The sequence below is a fragment of the Rutilus rutilus genome (assembly GCF_951802725.1).
Source record: "Rutilus rutilus genome assembly, chromosome: 22".
NCBI classification, from domain to species: domain Eukaryota; kingdom Metazoa; phylum Chordata; class Actinopteri; order Cypriniformes; family Leuciscidae; genus Rutilus; species Rutilus rutilus.
The window spans coordinates 511,647-529,010 of record NC_140227.1 but is presented as its reverse complement, the minus strand read 5'-3'; the positions used below and the strand labels follow the sequence as shown (position 1 = coordinate 529,010).

Below are 17,364 nucleotides of genomic sequence, written 5' to 3'. Positions count from 1 at the left end.
CTCACAATTGTGTAATATAAAGTCGCTATTGCGAGTTATAAAGTCAAAATTACGAGATAAAAAGTCGCAATTATCTTCTAAAATGTTTTATTCTGTGGTGGAAACAAGCTTCAATAGAGATCTGGGTTAATGTATATGAAAAAAATATATAAAATAAAAGCATGATTGAGACCTTGGGTCCGAGCAGAGCCGGCTCATCCTCCAACACTTTGATCAGTTCCTTGAGAGCGTTTCTCAGAAAGCCTCGCTTCTCCCTCCGCACGGCCCCGCTGGAGAACAACCAAACGTTTGCTGGTTATGTGAACGTTAAGAGAACATTCCCTTTTATCATTTTTCAAACATTATGGAAACGTTACTTTTAAAATTTTCTCTGAACGTTCTGAACATTTAAGTAACATTTAAAAAAACCTTAGACAATCGTCTAAACACACAACATTGAGAACATTATTAAAGACCAGATAACTTTGAATGAATGTTCTATTAATGTTACTGGAAGAACATTTGTTCGTAACGTTCAAAACCTTGACAGAAAGTTCCCTGTTCACGTTTAAAGGGCAATTACTGATAATGATTTTTTTCTTCCAGCCCTGCTGTATTTGAAGTTATCAAGTTCATACTTTAGATGCTCACCAGTTAGCGATGACATACTCTTTACATTCCTTGATGTCGGGAATACGCTTACTGTACCTGGAAAAGAATATGATCAGAGTGAACACATGAGAACAGTGGAGTGAACACACGAGAACACACGAGAACAGTGGAGAGAACACACGAGAACAGTGGAGTGAACACACGAGAACACACGAGAACAGTGGAGAGAACACACGAGAACAGTGGAGTGAACACACGAGAACAGTGGAGTGAACACACGAGAACAGTGGAGTGAACACACAAGAACAGTGGAGAGAACACACGAGAACAGTGGAGAGAACACACGAGAACAGTGGAGTGAACACACGAGAACAGTGGAGTGAACACACAAGAACAGTGGAGTGAACACACGAGAACAGTGGAGTGAACACACGAGAACAGTGGAGTGAACACACGAGAACAGTGGAGAGAACACACGAGAACAGTGGAGAGAACACACGAGAACAGTGGAGTGAACACACGAGAACAGTGGAGAGAACACACGAGAACAGTGGAGAGAACACACGAGAACAGTGGAGAGAACACACGAGAACAGTGGAGAGAACACACGAGAACAGTGGAGTGAACACACGAGAACAGTGGAGAGAACACACGAGAACAGTGGAGTGAACACACGAGAACAGTGGAGTGAACACACGAGAACAGTGGAGTGAACACACGAGAACAGTGGAGAGAACACACGAGAACAGTGGAGTGAACACACGAGAACAGTGGAGAGAACACACGAGAACAGTGGAGAGAACACACGAGAACAGTGGAGTGAACACACGAGAACAGTGGAGTGAACACATGAGAACAGTGGAGTGAACACATGAGAACAGTGGAGAGAACACACGAGAACAGTGGAGTGAACACACGAGAACAGTGGAGTGAACACATGAGAACAGTGGAGTGAACACATGAGAACAGTGGAGAGAACACACGAGAACAGTGGAGTGAACACACGAGAACAGTGGAGTGAACACACGAGAACAGTGGAGTGAACACATGAGAACAGTGGAGTGAACACATGAGAACAGTGGAGTGAACACATGAGAACAGTGGAGTGAACACATGAGAACAGTGGAGTGAACACAGTGGAGTGAACACAGTGGAGTGAACACATGAGAACAGTGGAGTGAACACACGAGAACAGTGGAGAGAACACATGAGAACAGTGGAGTGAACACATGAGAACAGTGGAGTGAACACACGAGAACAGTGGAGAGAACACACGAGAACAGTGGAGTGAACACACGAGAACAGTGGAGTGAACACATGAGAACAGTGCAGCATCATGCGTTACCCTTTGAGACTGTCGAAGAACTCCTCGGAGAGCTTGTGTATGTGCAGCACCTCGTCTCTGATGACTGTGATGTACAGGCCGCTGCGAAGAGCCAACTTCCACAAGTTCTGAGAACCAGCGTTACTGTTCAGACTCCCGTGACACAGCAGGAACCCGACTGAACAACACAACACAACACAACAACACATCAACACAACCCCCGATTGAACAACACAACACAACAACACATCAACACAACCCCCGACTGAACAACACAACGCAACACAACAACACATCAACACAACCCCCGACTGAACAACACATCAACACAACCCCCGACTGAACAACACAACACAACAACACATCAACACAACCCCCGATTGAACAACACAACACAACACAACAACACATCAACACAACCCCCGACTGAACAACACATCAACACAACCCCCGACTGAACAACACAACGCAACACAACAACACATCAACACAACCCCCGACTGAACAACACATCAACACAACCCCCGACTGAACAACACAACACAACAACACATCAACACAACCCCCGACTGAACAACACAACACAACAACACATCAACACAACCCCCGATTGAACAACACAACACAACACAACACAACAACACATCAACACAACCCCCGACTGAACAACACAACAACACAACACAAGCCCCGACTGAACAACACAACAACACATCAACACAACCCCCGACTGAACAACACAACACAACAACACATCAACACAACCCCCGATTGAACAACACAACACAACACAACACATCAACACAACCCCCGACTGAACAACACAACAACACATCAACACAACCCCCGACTGAACAACACAACACAACACAACACAACACATCAACACAACCCCGACTGAACAACACAACACAACACAACAACACATCAACACAACCCCCGACTGAACAACAACACATAAACACAACCCCCGACTGAACAACAACACATAAACACAACCCCCGACTGAACAACACAACACAACACAACACAACACAACACAACACAACACATCAACACAACCCCGACTGAACAACACAACACAACACAACAACACATCAACACAACCCCCGACTGAACAACAACACATAAACACAACCCCGACTGAACAACAACACATAAACACAACCCCCGACTGAACAACACAACACAACACAACACAACACAACAACACAACACAACACATCAACACAACCCCCGACTGAACAACACAACAACACATCAACACAACCCCCGACTGAACAACACAACACAACACAACACAACACAACACAACACAACACAACAACACATCAACACAACCCCCGACTGAACAACACAACACAACACACCAACACATCAACACAACCCCCGACTGAACAACACAACAACACATAAACACAACCCCCGACTGAACAACACAACACAACACAACAACACATCAACACAACCCCCGACTGAACAACACAACAACACATCAACACAACCCCCGACTGAACAACACAACACAACACAACACAACACAACACAACACAACACAACAACACATCAACACAACCCCCGACTGAACAGCACAACACAACACAACACAACACAACACAACACAACACAACACAACACAACACAACACAACAACACATCAACACAACCCCCGACTGAACAACACAACAACACATAAACACAACCCCCGACTGAACAACACAACACAACACAACACAACACAACAACACATCAACACAACCCCCGACTGAACAACACAACACAACACAACACAACACAACACAACACAACACAACACAACACAACCCCCGACTGAACAACACAACACAATACAACAACACATCAACACAACCCCCGACTGAACAACACAACAACACATCAACACAACTCCCGACTGAACAACACAACACAACAACGCATCAACACAACCCCCGACTGAACAACACAACATAACACAACAACACATAGGTAGGTCTGGCTTGCCAGGCTATGGGTTTGTCCATATTTGACCAAAACATGGGTTTAAACAATCCAGCATTTTTTAGAGTGTAATAACAAAAAAAGTCTAGCACATGTAAAGGCCCTTTCACAGCAGAAATGAAGTGAATGAGCTCCAGGCTGAGGGACATGCACATGATATACTGTATTATAGTGGGCAGGACATGTTCTTCACTATTCTGCTGCTTTTCATTCCAGCTAAAATACAAAAAAAAAAAGTTGATACACAACCACTGACATAGAGTACAAATCTTGGGTTATTAACTGCAAATATTACATTAGGATTATTTACTGTATCTAGTGATGTTGATGTGTGCATTTATCCACTGATCTAAGAAATCCTGGAGCCACAGTGGCCGGTAAAGGGATACAATTTTCAAATAGAATAACACACAAGGTCATCTGAGCACTGACAGAAATGATCCCTCAAATAAAGAGGTGTGTTTGGAAAAAGAGTGTAAGAGGGTATTGAGAGAGTGTGAAAAGTGTGTGTCACTCACTGAGGATCCAGCGCTCCATCACCTCCATGGACAGATACTCACAAGCCATCTATAAACAATGTTCAGTGTCAGTCTTTTATTCACACTGTTGCATGAGTTTACTGATGATGATGATGGACAGATGTGTACAGATGTGAAGCTGATGATGATGGGCAGATGTGTATAGATGTGAAGCTGACGATGATGGGCAGATGTATACAGATGTGAAGATGATGGACAGATGTGTACAGATGTGAAGCTGATGCATGAGTTTACTGATGATGATGATGGACAGATGTGTACATATGTGAAGATGATGATGGGCAGATGTGTACAGATGTGAAGCTGATGTGTACAGATGTGAAGCTGATGCATGATGGGCAGATGTGTACAGATGTGAAACTAATGCATGATGGGCAGATGTGTACAGATGTGAAGCTAATACATGATGGGCAGATGTGTACAGATGTGAAACTAATGCATGATGGGCAGATGTGTACAGATGTGAAGCTGATGCATGATGGGCAGATGTGTACAGATGTGAAGCTGATGCATGATGGACAGATGTGTACAGATGTGAAGCTGATGCATGATGGGCAGATGTGTACAGATGTGAAGCTGATGCATGAGTTTACTGATGATGATGGGCAGATGTGTACAGACGTGAAGCTGATGATGATGGGCAGATGTGTACAGATGTGAAGCTGATGATGGGCAGATGTGTACAGATGTGAAGCTGATGCATGAGTTTACGGATGATGATGGGCAGATGTCTACAGATGTGAAGCTGATGATGATGGGCAGATGTGTACAGATGTGAAGCTAATGCATGATTGGCAGATGTGTACAGATGTGAAGCTAATGCATGATTGGCAGATGTGTACAGATGTGAAGCTAATGCATGATGGGCAGATGTGTACAGATGTGAAGCTAATGCATGATTGGCAGATGTGTACAGATGTGAAGCTGCTGATGATGGGCAGATGTGTACAGATGGGCAGATGTGTACAGATGTGAAGCTGATGATGATGGGCAGATGTGTACAGATGTGAAGCTGATGATGATGGGCAGATGTTTACAGATGTGTATATACGTACAGTGTCGCAGCAGACGGGACTCAGCATGGCGGCGGGTGAGGCCAGCAGAGACAGGAGTTGAGCGCCTCGACACTGGTCAGCGGTCAGATTCCTCCGCGGATACACCAGGTTTAGCGAGAGAAGAGCCTCCGTCACAGACTGACAACAGCACACACACACACACACACACACACACGACTTATACATCCGACAGTCAATCACTTATTTCTATACAGGATTCTTACAGTTACTTACAGTTAGTAGAATGCAACCGAATGAACAATCGAAGTAAAACTTAACCCTTATTTGCCAAGGCATTAGGGGTGTAACGATTCCCTCAAGTCATGATTCAGTACATATCACGATACTGAACTCACGATACAATATTATTGAGATACTCCAAAATATATGATAAAAGGTAAAAAAAAATGTTACTGTTGATTAAAATGCTAAATTTGGTATTACCAGTATTACATTGTTTGTGTAAATGAATAGTCTTGGACTTGGTGCTGAAACCCAAAGCACAGGACAATAGAGACACCAGAATAACAATATTCATGATTCTGAAGCTGAAAATACTGAATTATTTTAGACGAATATGCTTTCACTGTCACTGACTAGATATATTTAAAATAATGTAGGACACTTTTTACTGGTAACGGAAGACATTTGGTCTCAATGATACTAAAATAACAAATCAAGAATATTATTCTGTACCATAATAAACTGTTGTTTCCAGTACCTGTGCTGTGATGGAAGTGAAAGTGACTGACCTTGGTGTGAGGGCCGAACTCCTCCGCCAGTTTTTTCCAGGGATGATCGTACTCGAGGAACATCTGGCCAAGGCGAGGGTACGAGGGATCACTGCGTAATCATACTCCATATTATTATATATTTCTAATATAACCCACACATAAACCTTTTTGCATTTGCACTGTCAGTTGTAGGAAGCAGCCATCCGTCCTCATGAGGAAATCTATGGAAGCTTGTTTCCGCCACAGAATAAAAAATAAAAAAGGTAATTGCGACTTTTTATCTCACAAGTGCATGTTTAATATCTTGCATACCTGACTTTATAACACGCAATTGGGGGTTATAAAGTCAGAACTGCATTGTATAATTGCGTGTTATAAAGTATAAACATGCAATTCTGACTTTTTTTCTTGCAATTATTTTTTATTATGTGGCGAAAACAAGCTTCCAAATGAATCTGATCAGTAAAACTGTGAAAATAAACAAAACAATGTCTTGGGTTTGATAACTACGAGACACTGAAAACAAGTCAAATGTATTTCTCGTTTAAATGTAAATGTGTGTGGATCTATGTTTATACACAATGACTGTAAGAATAGACATCATGGGCCCTATTTTAACGATCTGAAACACAAGTATCAAGCGCGAAACGCAAGTAACTTTGTGGGCGGATCTCGGGCGCTGTTGCTATTATACCGGCAGGATAAATGACTCTTGTGCCCGACGCAAATCTAAAATGTGTTGGTCTGAAGAGCTTCATTACTCATAGGTGTGGTTTGGGCGTAACGTGAAATAAACCAATCAGAGCGTCATCTCACATTCCCTTTAAGAGCAGGCGCGCTTGTTCCATGGCGGATTGCTATTATAACGGTGGATTTTCCATATGCGCGCCAGGAGCGGATCACAGCCGAGGAGACCGACGTTCTCGTCAGGGCCGTAAAACACAGAGAAGTGACATTGGGGTTGGAGAAACACACCCAAATTAGCTTCGGTTAAACAGGCGTATGATAATTTGGGTAAATGTGTAAGCTAGATTTATGCCTATTTTTTCACATCTTCATGGACACAACAATGATTTCCCTCGTGTGGAATATTTTCCTTGTAATTATGTATGGTTTGCAAAATTGGAACTGCTGCGTCTGTGTAGATGAGAGAAGCAAAGTGTGTGTGCGTTGTGCACACGCTACATTATGGCCAAGCATGCGCCCTTAAAATAGCATCTGAATAACGCGCCACTGACTTTAGACGAGGTTTCTCCTGGTCTGTGGCGGAATTGTTTTCTGAAACTGCAAAATAGCACCAGGGAACGTTTGCGCCGGAACACGCCTCCTCTTTTCGCTGAACCGCCCCCGGGAGCACAAGTTCATTCCCTAATTTACCGATGTGCGTCTGTGGAGGAAAAAGTCCGCTGTGCGCGGGTGCAAAATAGGAATGAAACATGCATCGGTGTACAAAGTCAATTGCGCTGGTTGCAAGATAGGGCCAAAAGAGTCCTTTATCATAAAGAGACAATCATATACATAAGCTATATTTACTACTTTTGGAGATGATGAGATGGCCAAATGTTTTGTAATCACATCATCTGAAAGAAAAGCCATTTACAAAATCAAAATGAAACTGATTTCAGACCAGATTTAAAGATTATGTATATGTAAATCATATCTAATTGTACATACATTTTTACATTATATGTGCAATACATTCAAGCCGATCTCATGAGAATTCGTAAGTATTGCACAAATTGGCAATTTTATATAAAAACATACAAGTTTGCCACCAATTCACAAAACTGTAAAATTCTTCGGGATATTTACGAGAGTGTGTTGGTGTATGTAACTGCATAAAAGCAGGAGTAGAGGATCACAACTGATTTACTGTAAAACACTGTAAAGATAATACTGGAGCATGAAGAGAACTATATTGAAGGCTTAAACACACAGAGGAAAACAAACTGAACAAGAAACAGGTGCACAAAGCAATCAGTAACCATAGCAACAAACAAGGGCATATTCAGCAACCTAGGAAACGGAAAAGAAGAAAATGGGGAACAAAGGAAGCAGGAACAGAACACAGGGAATAATGAAATATAAATTAAAAGTCCATAACACAGAACATGATCGTTATTATGTTACATACTCTCTTGAGTAGGCATTACTTGAGTAAGTCATTACGTATGAATGTAATCTTACTACGTACTACATTCGCCATGCTGTCATTATCACGTGATTTACCAGTGTCAGTTGCTGGTTCATAAATCCTCTCCTGTGGCCTCATGGGATAGTAAAGTGTCCATCATATGCACACTTTTTCCTACTCTTTTATGAGTGCTGTGAATTCAGACATACTTGTTTTGTCACATACTGTTCTTGCCTCCTTCATAGTAGGGAAGCATGTGATTTCGGCCGCAGCCGTAGTGTCTAAACATGTGGTCACATGATCAAATTACCTGTTTCCATTGGACAGCTCATATGCACTGTTATACATTCCCACAATCAGCTTCTTGTCATCGATGCGGGATAACATGAAAATGACTGAGGCGTAGGTGACGATGAGATCCAGGTAGTTCTTGGTGAAGTCAGTATTAATGGTCTGAAAGCATTTATGAGCACAGATGAATATAAAACAGATGAATATCTGCCTTATGAATTCTATTCTCTCTTCAAGAGTCATACTTACAATGTTAAAGAAGCACTGGCAGGCATCTATTGTGTTGAGCAACTCATAAACATGATCCTAAAGACAAAACATGAATAAATTCATTAAAAATACTGACACTAAAACAGGAATAAGATAATATCATCAGTTTTATTACAAAATACTACTGAAAGATTTACTGTATGACTCCTGATTCCAACACTTATTTGATGTTTGTCATATTCCAATATTTCATAAAAATGATGACTCCATACACATTTACTAATTTAGTAGACATTTGGTCGTTGCTACTTATCTTTAGTGTTAAAATGAATGTTACTTCTTCTCCGCTGGCTGAGGCTCGATCTCTTCCAGACCTTGCAGGTGTTTTTTTTGTGTGTTTTTTTAACTGAGAAGTTCTTTTTTGCAAGTGAAAAAAACTCAACTTAATTGACTGTGTTTATCCAGTTGATGTGTCCAATGTATTTAAAGTAACTCAATCAAAAAGGTATCTCAATTTTTGGGAGTAAGTAAAATTTTTAAAAGCCGGTGCAAAAATGAAACCACATACAAGAGTTGATTACAGTGTAAAATTGACCAAGATGAACTCTACATGACCTTGACAGAGATCAGCTGACACTCTTACCCTGAACTCCATGATGTCGATGAAGGACTCATAGAAACTGTGCAGGCCCTCCAGAACGACCGACTTCTGCTTCTGTATGCTGCTCAGATGTTGCTGCAGAAACACGGTGTGATGGAGGAAGAAAATAAGTGCTAACACTTTACTTCAATAGTCCAATTTAGACATTCTATTATAGCAACTACATGCCAAATAACTCTCATTAGAGTATTAATAGACTGTCTAATATCTGCTAAATCTTTGTTGTGATGCTCCTCACTATCAGTAACTTTATTACTATCGTCAACTTATTCTAACCCGAACCTGACTAATACTCTAATGAGAGTTAGTTGACAAAGTTACTTATACTGTAGCTAGTTGAATGTATAAAGTGGACTATCAAAATAGTGTAACCAAATAATTATTTAACATTTGAGCAATGAATCACAGCTGTTGTCTGTCAATACTCACACTGCCACCCCTGAAGTCAATGTTGGGGAATTTTCTGTTGATGTATTTGGTGGCAGACTCCATGCTTTTATCAGTAAAGTATGATGGTCTTCGCTTTGGGTCTGTGCATACCTGGAAAAACATATACATTAGCCAAAACACAGAATCCAAAATCGCATTACAGAGATACACCACCACCACCAAAAAAGGAGACATTTCTCCATTCTTGTCCATGATGAATGATCGGCCCCAAACTCTGCGCCTGCTACTGTAGCCACTCCCCAAACTCTGCGCCTCCTACTGTAGCCACTCCCCAAACTCTGCGCCTGCTACTGTAGCCACTCCCCAAACTCTGCGCCTGCTACTGTAGCCACTCCCCAAACTCTCAGTCTGCTACAGTAGCCACTCCCCAAACTCTGCGCCTGCTACTGTAGCCACTCCCCAAACTCTGCGCCTGCTACTGTAGCCACTCCCCAAACTCTCAGTCTGCTACAGTAGCCACTCCCCAAACTCTGCGCCTGCTACAGTAGCCACTCCCCAAACTCTCAGTCTGCTACAGTAGCCACTCCCCAAACTCTGCGCCTGCTACAGTAGCCACTCCCCAAACTCTGCGCCTGCTACTGTAGCCACTCCCCAAACTCTGCGCCTGCTACTGTAGCCACTCCCCAAACTCTGCGCCTGCTACAGTAGCCACTCCCCAAACTCTCAGTCTGCTACAGTAGCCACTCCCCAAACTCTGCGCCTGCTACTGTAGCCACTCCCCAAACTCTGCGCCTGCTACAGTAGCCACTCCCCAAACTCTCAGTCTGCTACTGTAGCCACTCCCCAAACTCTGCGCCTGCTACTGTAGCCACTCCCCAAACTCTCCTTCTGCTACAATAGCCACGCACCAAACTCTCCGCCTGCTACAGTAGCCACTCCCCAAACTCTCCTTCTGCTACAGTAGCCACTCCCCAAACTCTCCTTCTGCTACAGTAGCCACTCCCCAAACTCTCCGCCTGCTACAGTAGCCACTCCCCAAACTCTCCTTCTGCTACAGTAGCCACTCCCCAAACTCTCCTTCTGCTACAGTAGCCACTCCCCAAACTCTCCTTCTGCTACAATAGCCACGCCCCAAACTCTCAGTCTGCTACTGTAGCCACTCCCCAAACTCTCAGCCTGCTACAGTAGCCACTCCCCAAACTCTCAGCCTGCTACAGTAGCCACTCCCCAAACTCTCAGCCTGCTACAGTAGCCACGCCCCAAACTCTGCGCCCGCTACAGTAGCCACACCCCAAACTCTCAGCCTGCTACAGTAGCCACTCCCCAAACTCTCCGCCTGCTACAGTAGCCACTCCCCAAACTCTGCGCCTGCTACAGTAGCCACTCCCCAAACTCTCCTTCTGCTACAGTAGCCACTCCCCAAACTCTCCGCCTGCTACAGTAGCCACTCCCCAAACTCTCCTTCTGCTACAGTAGCCACTCCCCAAACTCTCCTTCTGCTACAGTAGCCACTCCCCAAACTCTCCTTCTGCTACAATAGCCACGCCCCAAACTCTCCTTCTGCTACAGTAGCCACACCCCAAACTCTCAGCCTGCTACAGTAGCCACTCCCCAAACTCTCCGCCTGCTACAGTAGCCACTCCCCAAACTCTCCTTCTGCTACAGTAGCCACTCCCCAAACTCTCCACCTGCTACAGTAGCCACTCCCCAAACTCTCCTTCTGCTACAGTAGCCACTCCCCAAACTCTCCTTCTGCTACAGTAGCCACTCCCCAAACTCTCCGCCTGCTACAGTAGCCACTCCCCAAACTCTCCTTCTGCTACAGTAGTCACGCACCAAACTCTCCTTCTGCTACAGTAGCCACTCCCCAAACTCTCCTTCTGCTACAATAGCCACGCACCAAACTCTCCTTCTGCTACAGTAGCCACTCCCCAAACTCTCCTTCTGCTACAGTAGCCACTCCCCAAACTCTCCTTCTGCTACAATAGCCACGCACCAAACTCTCCTTCTGCTACAGTAGTCACGCCCCAAACTCTCGCTATAGGTTGAGCTAACATATTGAAGGATCTGAGTGGATGCTCTCAATGTTTTGATTTCTGTCTGGGAGGCTCAATGTTTACACTGTTGGGGGAGATAAACCTGTGAATGGCATACTAATTGTAGTCATGAACAATAAACAATTGGATGGATTTAACATAAATCAAATATTTCAAGTCTCTTTCAAGCCTTTCTGTCAGATATTCTAAAGATTCTGAAGTGCACATTTCACTGTGGATGTCAAGCAGAGATAAATATAGTTTTTCACCTGACCTAGAGGTCTGATTAACCTTTGACCTTTACAGCCTGACTCACTGAGTAGGCAAAGGCACTAAGAGGAGTTGTTCAGAGGATTTATTCATTTATTTATTTGCACTAAAGCTTGGCATTAGTTTTGACAGTAACATTTGTAACTGCTTTCTGCGACAGACAGGAAATGCAGTGTGTGTGAGAGAGATGTGGTTTACAGAGAGCCCTGACAAGTCCTCTTTACTTCCTGTGTGCACTTCCTCTTTCTCTACAAAACTGAGACAGAACATACTTTCTTTTGAAAACATGTCAAAATACAATACATATACTTTTAAAAGCCCTCTGAATAAAATGAATACAAAGTACTTTTAAATCCCATCTGAATGATAAAAACAGACCCAAAACTGGATGATTAAAACAACAATGTGAGATTTGAGCATCGTTTGGTTCTACAAACAATTCAACAAGCAAAGCAGCTCATCCAGTCCAATCTGATGTGAATCAATCTCATAAATTCAATGCAAGTCCACACAAACAAAATTCAGCCCTGCCTGTATGCATCTTTCTCACAGGTTTGTGAATATTGCTATTTTCCTCTCACCTTTTTAATATGGTTCATCCTGACTAGAACTCCTTGACCCCGTTCATTGAGAATAATAAGTTTCTCAGCCAGTTTGAATTGGTAGGCCATGATCCCAGTCCAGATGAGATGATCCTCAGTGAAACGAACACTGGTCTCCAGAGATCAAGGAGAAGTGAAATCAACATTAGAGAGGGCGGAGCTTACAGAGCTTCCGCTGCGCACCAACCAAGACACCACGAAATCAAGTTCTTGTTTTTTTTTAATGGAAAATTGGTTTATTGTAAATGATTTATCGTACACATCATTATTGTATTTGATTCATGTTCCTGGTAATCTTGAATCAGAATAACTTTCCCTCCCTTCTCTCTTCTCTTCTCTGACGACGACCTGTCACTCACATGAGATCAGCCAATAGCAAACCACAACCATCAAGTCAAGTCACCTTTATTTATACAGCGCTTCATAGCAGTGTTTCACTGAGTGTTTCATAGCAGCTTTACAGAGATAACAGGAAAATAATGCAACAAGGTTTGTTTCTGCTGTACAGCAGATCTAGAAGAAAATAGTGTCATAGTCCAGCTGAAGTAAGGTCAGTGATGGTTAATTTTTGTTGTAAAAAAGTTCTTCATTTAGTTGATTTATATATATAGCCATTCTGGAGGAAAAAGTGATGTCATCGTCCAGCTCAGTTCAGGTCTACCAGAAAGACTCGGGAGATATGATGTAACAAAGCATTCATTTATTGACAGCCCCGCAAGCAATTATTTATAAAGTTCTTTGGCGTAGGCCCCGTCCGTAGTGCATAATCCGAGGGTAGCGGATCTGCATGTCCCGCCTGAAGACGGAATGGACAGGACCATCCTGGTGCTGGTGGGGAAGGTGGAGGTAATTGTTTGCATCAGCATCTGCGAACTCAAACGTGTGTAAGTACTGATCTTTTATACAGCAAGTATTAGGACATGATTGGATAGATGTGAAGGTAATAAGTGACGTAGTAATTAAGTCTTCCTGGCAAAATTTATGCTAAAGCTTTCATTTCTCATAAGTATCCCCAACTAAGCAGCCAAAAGCCTAAGGCGACAGTGGCAAGGAACCAGAACTCCATCAGAGACAGAATGGAGAGTGTGGCAAGGAGGCTGTGGTTTAGTGAGGTCTGCAACGAGAGAGAGCCGGAGGACGAGCGGCACGTACGTAGGTCAAGATCAAATGATAAACATCTGTCTCTTGTTTCAGTAATTGGGGAGGAGAGGGACTCAAACTGGGACTCACAAGCACGTCTGGAGCAGAGAGGAACTGCTGACGAATTGTTAAACTGACGAACACTGAGAGATTATTGATTTAATTAGTGTAATTTTATGTAATGGAGCTGAGAACAAAACTCCACACTTTGGGGCGGCTCTCCATGGAGAATTTGTTACAGGCCCAGGACAGTAGGGATGGGGAAATGAAGCCTCATGAATCACTGAGGCTTTCCCCTGACTGTTCCGAGAAAAGGTTCAAAGCTTCGAGAGTGTCGAGAACAGCGCCATCTGGTGCTTATTTAAAATAAAGCAGCCAGAAGTCTCTGTTAGAAGCTCTGGCAGATGAAGCAACCACAACACACTCCATAGTTTCAATGTTATGTGTACAAATAAAAGCCTTTCATGTTTGTGTTTGATTTGTTCATTAAATAAATTCATTTTCTCTCCTCACGAACCCATCAACCAGACTAAGCCAACAATGACTCGTTAAATAAGATCTGGGGTTCGAGCCTTCTGACACCCAAAGCGAAACACGCACGTGATTGGACAGAAAGTGAGGCTTCGTTAAATTTTGTCATCAATCACGTGACTCTAGTAAACCAATACACACCCCGATACGGGGCTTCACTAGAAATTGTGTCGCATGTGCGATACGCACATCGAAGCTTCAGTGTCGTATGTAACATCACTACAGGACAGACAGAGCTGGCTATATAACCGGGGAACTAAACTGCGCCAATTTATGCAAAATTAAAGGACCCTTTGAGGTCACACGACAGGTGTGGGATCTAAATTATGAGGTAATTCGATAGGAGCGGAGCACATCAAATATACTACCTCAATCTCCTTAAAAAATGGAGCGAGGTGGAGTCAGTGATGCTGGCAGTGGCAGTGCGTGGGGAGGAGGATCTCGGCCCAGAAGTGAACACTAAAATCACATCCTTCGCTCTGGCCCAGGAGGAGATCCCCTCTCGCCCTCGCAGCTCACTGACATGTGTTTTCGCCCCTACCCGGCCGAACAAACCTCACTCAGCACCACACTGAGACAGAGTGGGGGGGGGTAGTAGCTTGCAGCCGGCAGTATAGGTTACCTGAACATAAAAATAAAGTGGTTCAGGCTGAATTAGAGGCTATGCTAGAAATGGGAGTGATTGAGGAATCATACAGTGATTGGGCCAGCCTGATGGACGGCTCAGTCCGGTTCTGTGTTAATTATCGCAAGGTGAATGCTGCATATCCAATGCTGAGGGTTGACAAACAGCTTGATCGGCTGGGCATAGCTCGTTTTTATTCGAGACTGGATTTAAGAAAGGGATATTGGCAAATCCCCTTAACGCCTTTATTCAAAGAAAAAACAGCCTTTACGACGCCGTTTGGAATACACTAAAGGCACTGGCCACTTTCCAGCGTCTCATGGATAAAATTCTGTGGCCGCATGCTGCGTATGCCGCTGCTTACTTGGATGACATTATCATCTATAGAAACGACTGGCAGCGTCATATGGGGCATTTGCGTGCCGTCCTGAGATCGCTGAGAGTGGCCGGGCGAACGGCCAACCCGAAGAAGTGTGCAATTGGGCGCGTAGAGGTCAGATATCTGGGCTTCCACTTATGTAACATATTACATATTACATTACTGGGATTATGTAACAATTTATATACCAAACAAGCATACTTGAAACATTTGAAATTGTCAAAGCTTAAAAATGTATGTCTCTCTAAAATATCGCAATGTTGAAATGACAATGCCTTTTTATCAAAAGTTTTTATGGCTTTCTTAAATAGAGATTCAATGCTTTTAAGAGTAGATATACTAATTAATGACCAATTTATAAAACAATACTCAATATGTGAAAAAATCATAGTATGTAAGAACAACTTGGCAGCTTTGGTGTCAAGAAATGGCCTAACTTGTTTAAAATTCTGCAGATTGAATTTAACTTTATTTTCCACCTTTTTTACATGACGTTTGAATGTTAGGGTGGAGTCATATATGACTCCTAAATACCTGAATTCATTAACAATATCAAGCTCCTGTCCTAAGGAACACATTAGAATGTGACACCTTCATATTTTTAGTAAACGCCATACAGACAACTTTTTTTGATGTTTAGGTAGAGACATGACTTGAATCATGACTTGATCCTCCTTCAATCGTGACTTCGCCGGTATGGAGAAGAGTTTGTTGAGGATCAGTGCCGATGGCTATCGTGTCGATGAGGCCTTCACAGGGGAGAGTCTAGTTGACATAATCTCTGCATCTCCTGTGGTCGTGTCTAGGTGCAGGTCCTCCATCTGATCTGGATACGGCCCGGATCCGGCTGACTACATCATGCGTTGTGGTCGTGTCTAGGTGCAGGTCCTCCATCTGATCTGGATACGGCCCGGATCCGGCTGACTACATCATGCGTTGTGGTCGTGTCTAGGTGCAGGTCCTCCATCTGATCTGGATACGGCCTGGATACGGCTGACTACATCATGCGTTGTGGTCGTGTCTAGGTGCAGGTCCTCCATCTGATCTGGATACGGCCCGGATCCGGCTGACTACATCATGCGTTGTGGTCGTGTCTAGGTGCAGGTCCTCCATCTGATCTGGATACGGCCCGGATCCGGCTGACTACATCATGCGTTGTGGTCGTGTCTAGGCGCAGGTCCTCCATCTGATCTGGATACGGCCCGGATCCGGCTGACTACATCATGAGTTGTGGTCGTGTCTAGGTGCAGATCCTCCATCTGATCTGGATACGGTCCGGATCCGGCTGACTACATCATGTGTTGTGGTCGTGTCTAGGTGCAGGTCCTCCATCTGATCTGGATACGGCCCGGATCCGGCTGACTACATCATGTGTTGTGGTCGTGTCTAGGTGCAGGTCCATCATCTGATCTGGATACGGTCCGGATCCGGCTGACTACATCATGCGTTGTGGTCGTGTCTAGGTGCAGGTCCTCCATCTGATCTGGATACGGCCCGGATCCGGCTGACTACATCATGTGTTGTGGTCGTGTCTAGGTGCAGGTCCATCATCTGATCTGGATACGGTCCGGATCCGGCTGACTACATCATGTGTTGTGGTCGTGTCTAGGTGCAGGTCCTCCATCTGATCTGGATACGGCCCGGATCCGGCTGACTACATCATGTGTTGTGGTCGTGTCTAGGTGCAGGTCCATCATCTGATCTGGATACGGTCCGGATCCGGCTGACTACATCATGCGTTGTGGTCGTGTCTAGGCGCAGGTCCTCCATCTGATCTGGATACGGCCCGGATCCGGCTGACTACATCATGCGTTGTGGTCGTGTCTAGGCGCAGGTCCTCCATCTGATCTGGAT

At 43.9% G+C, this 17,364-nt stretch overlaps 1 protein-coding gene across 2 annotated transcripts in view; it reads right to left on the bottom strand.

The window, feature by feature from the left end:
- The window catches only part of nckap1l (NCK associated protein 1 like), a 33,165-nt gene extending 20,195 nt beyond the window's left edge, over nt 1-12,970 (bottom strand). For both annotated transcript variants that reach the window (XR_014625799.1, XM_084394382.1), the window contains exons 1-11: nt 12,815-12,970; nt 9,967-10,077; nt 9,520-9,612; nt 8,916-8,972; nt 8,686-8,828; nt 6,260-6,350; nt 5,508-5,645; nt 4,432-4,480; nt 1,937-2,093; nt 631-687; nt 173-269 (exon numbers count right to left, since the gene is read on the bottom strand). Coding sequence is in view for 1 of the 2 variants with exons in the window: in XM_084394382.1 (XP_084250508.1) it covers nt 173-269; nt 631-687; nt 1,937-2,093; nt 4,432-4,480; nt 5,508-5,645; nt 6,260-6,350; nt 8,686-8,828; nt 8,916-8,972; nt 9,520-9,612; nt 9,967-10,077; nt 12,815-12,904 (1,083 nt within the window). In the remaining variant the exon portion in view is untranslated. The remainder of the gene's footprint in view (nt 1-172; nt 270-630; nt 688-1,936; nt 2,094-4,431; nt 4,481-5,507; nt 5,646-6,259; nt 6,351-8,685; nt 8,829-8,915; nt 8,973-9,519; nt 9,613-9,966; nt 10,078-12,814) is intronic.
- Nucleotides 12,971-17,364: the final 4,394 nt, after the last annotated feature.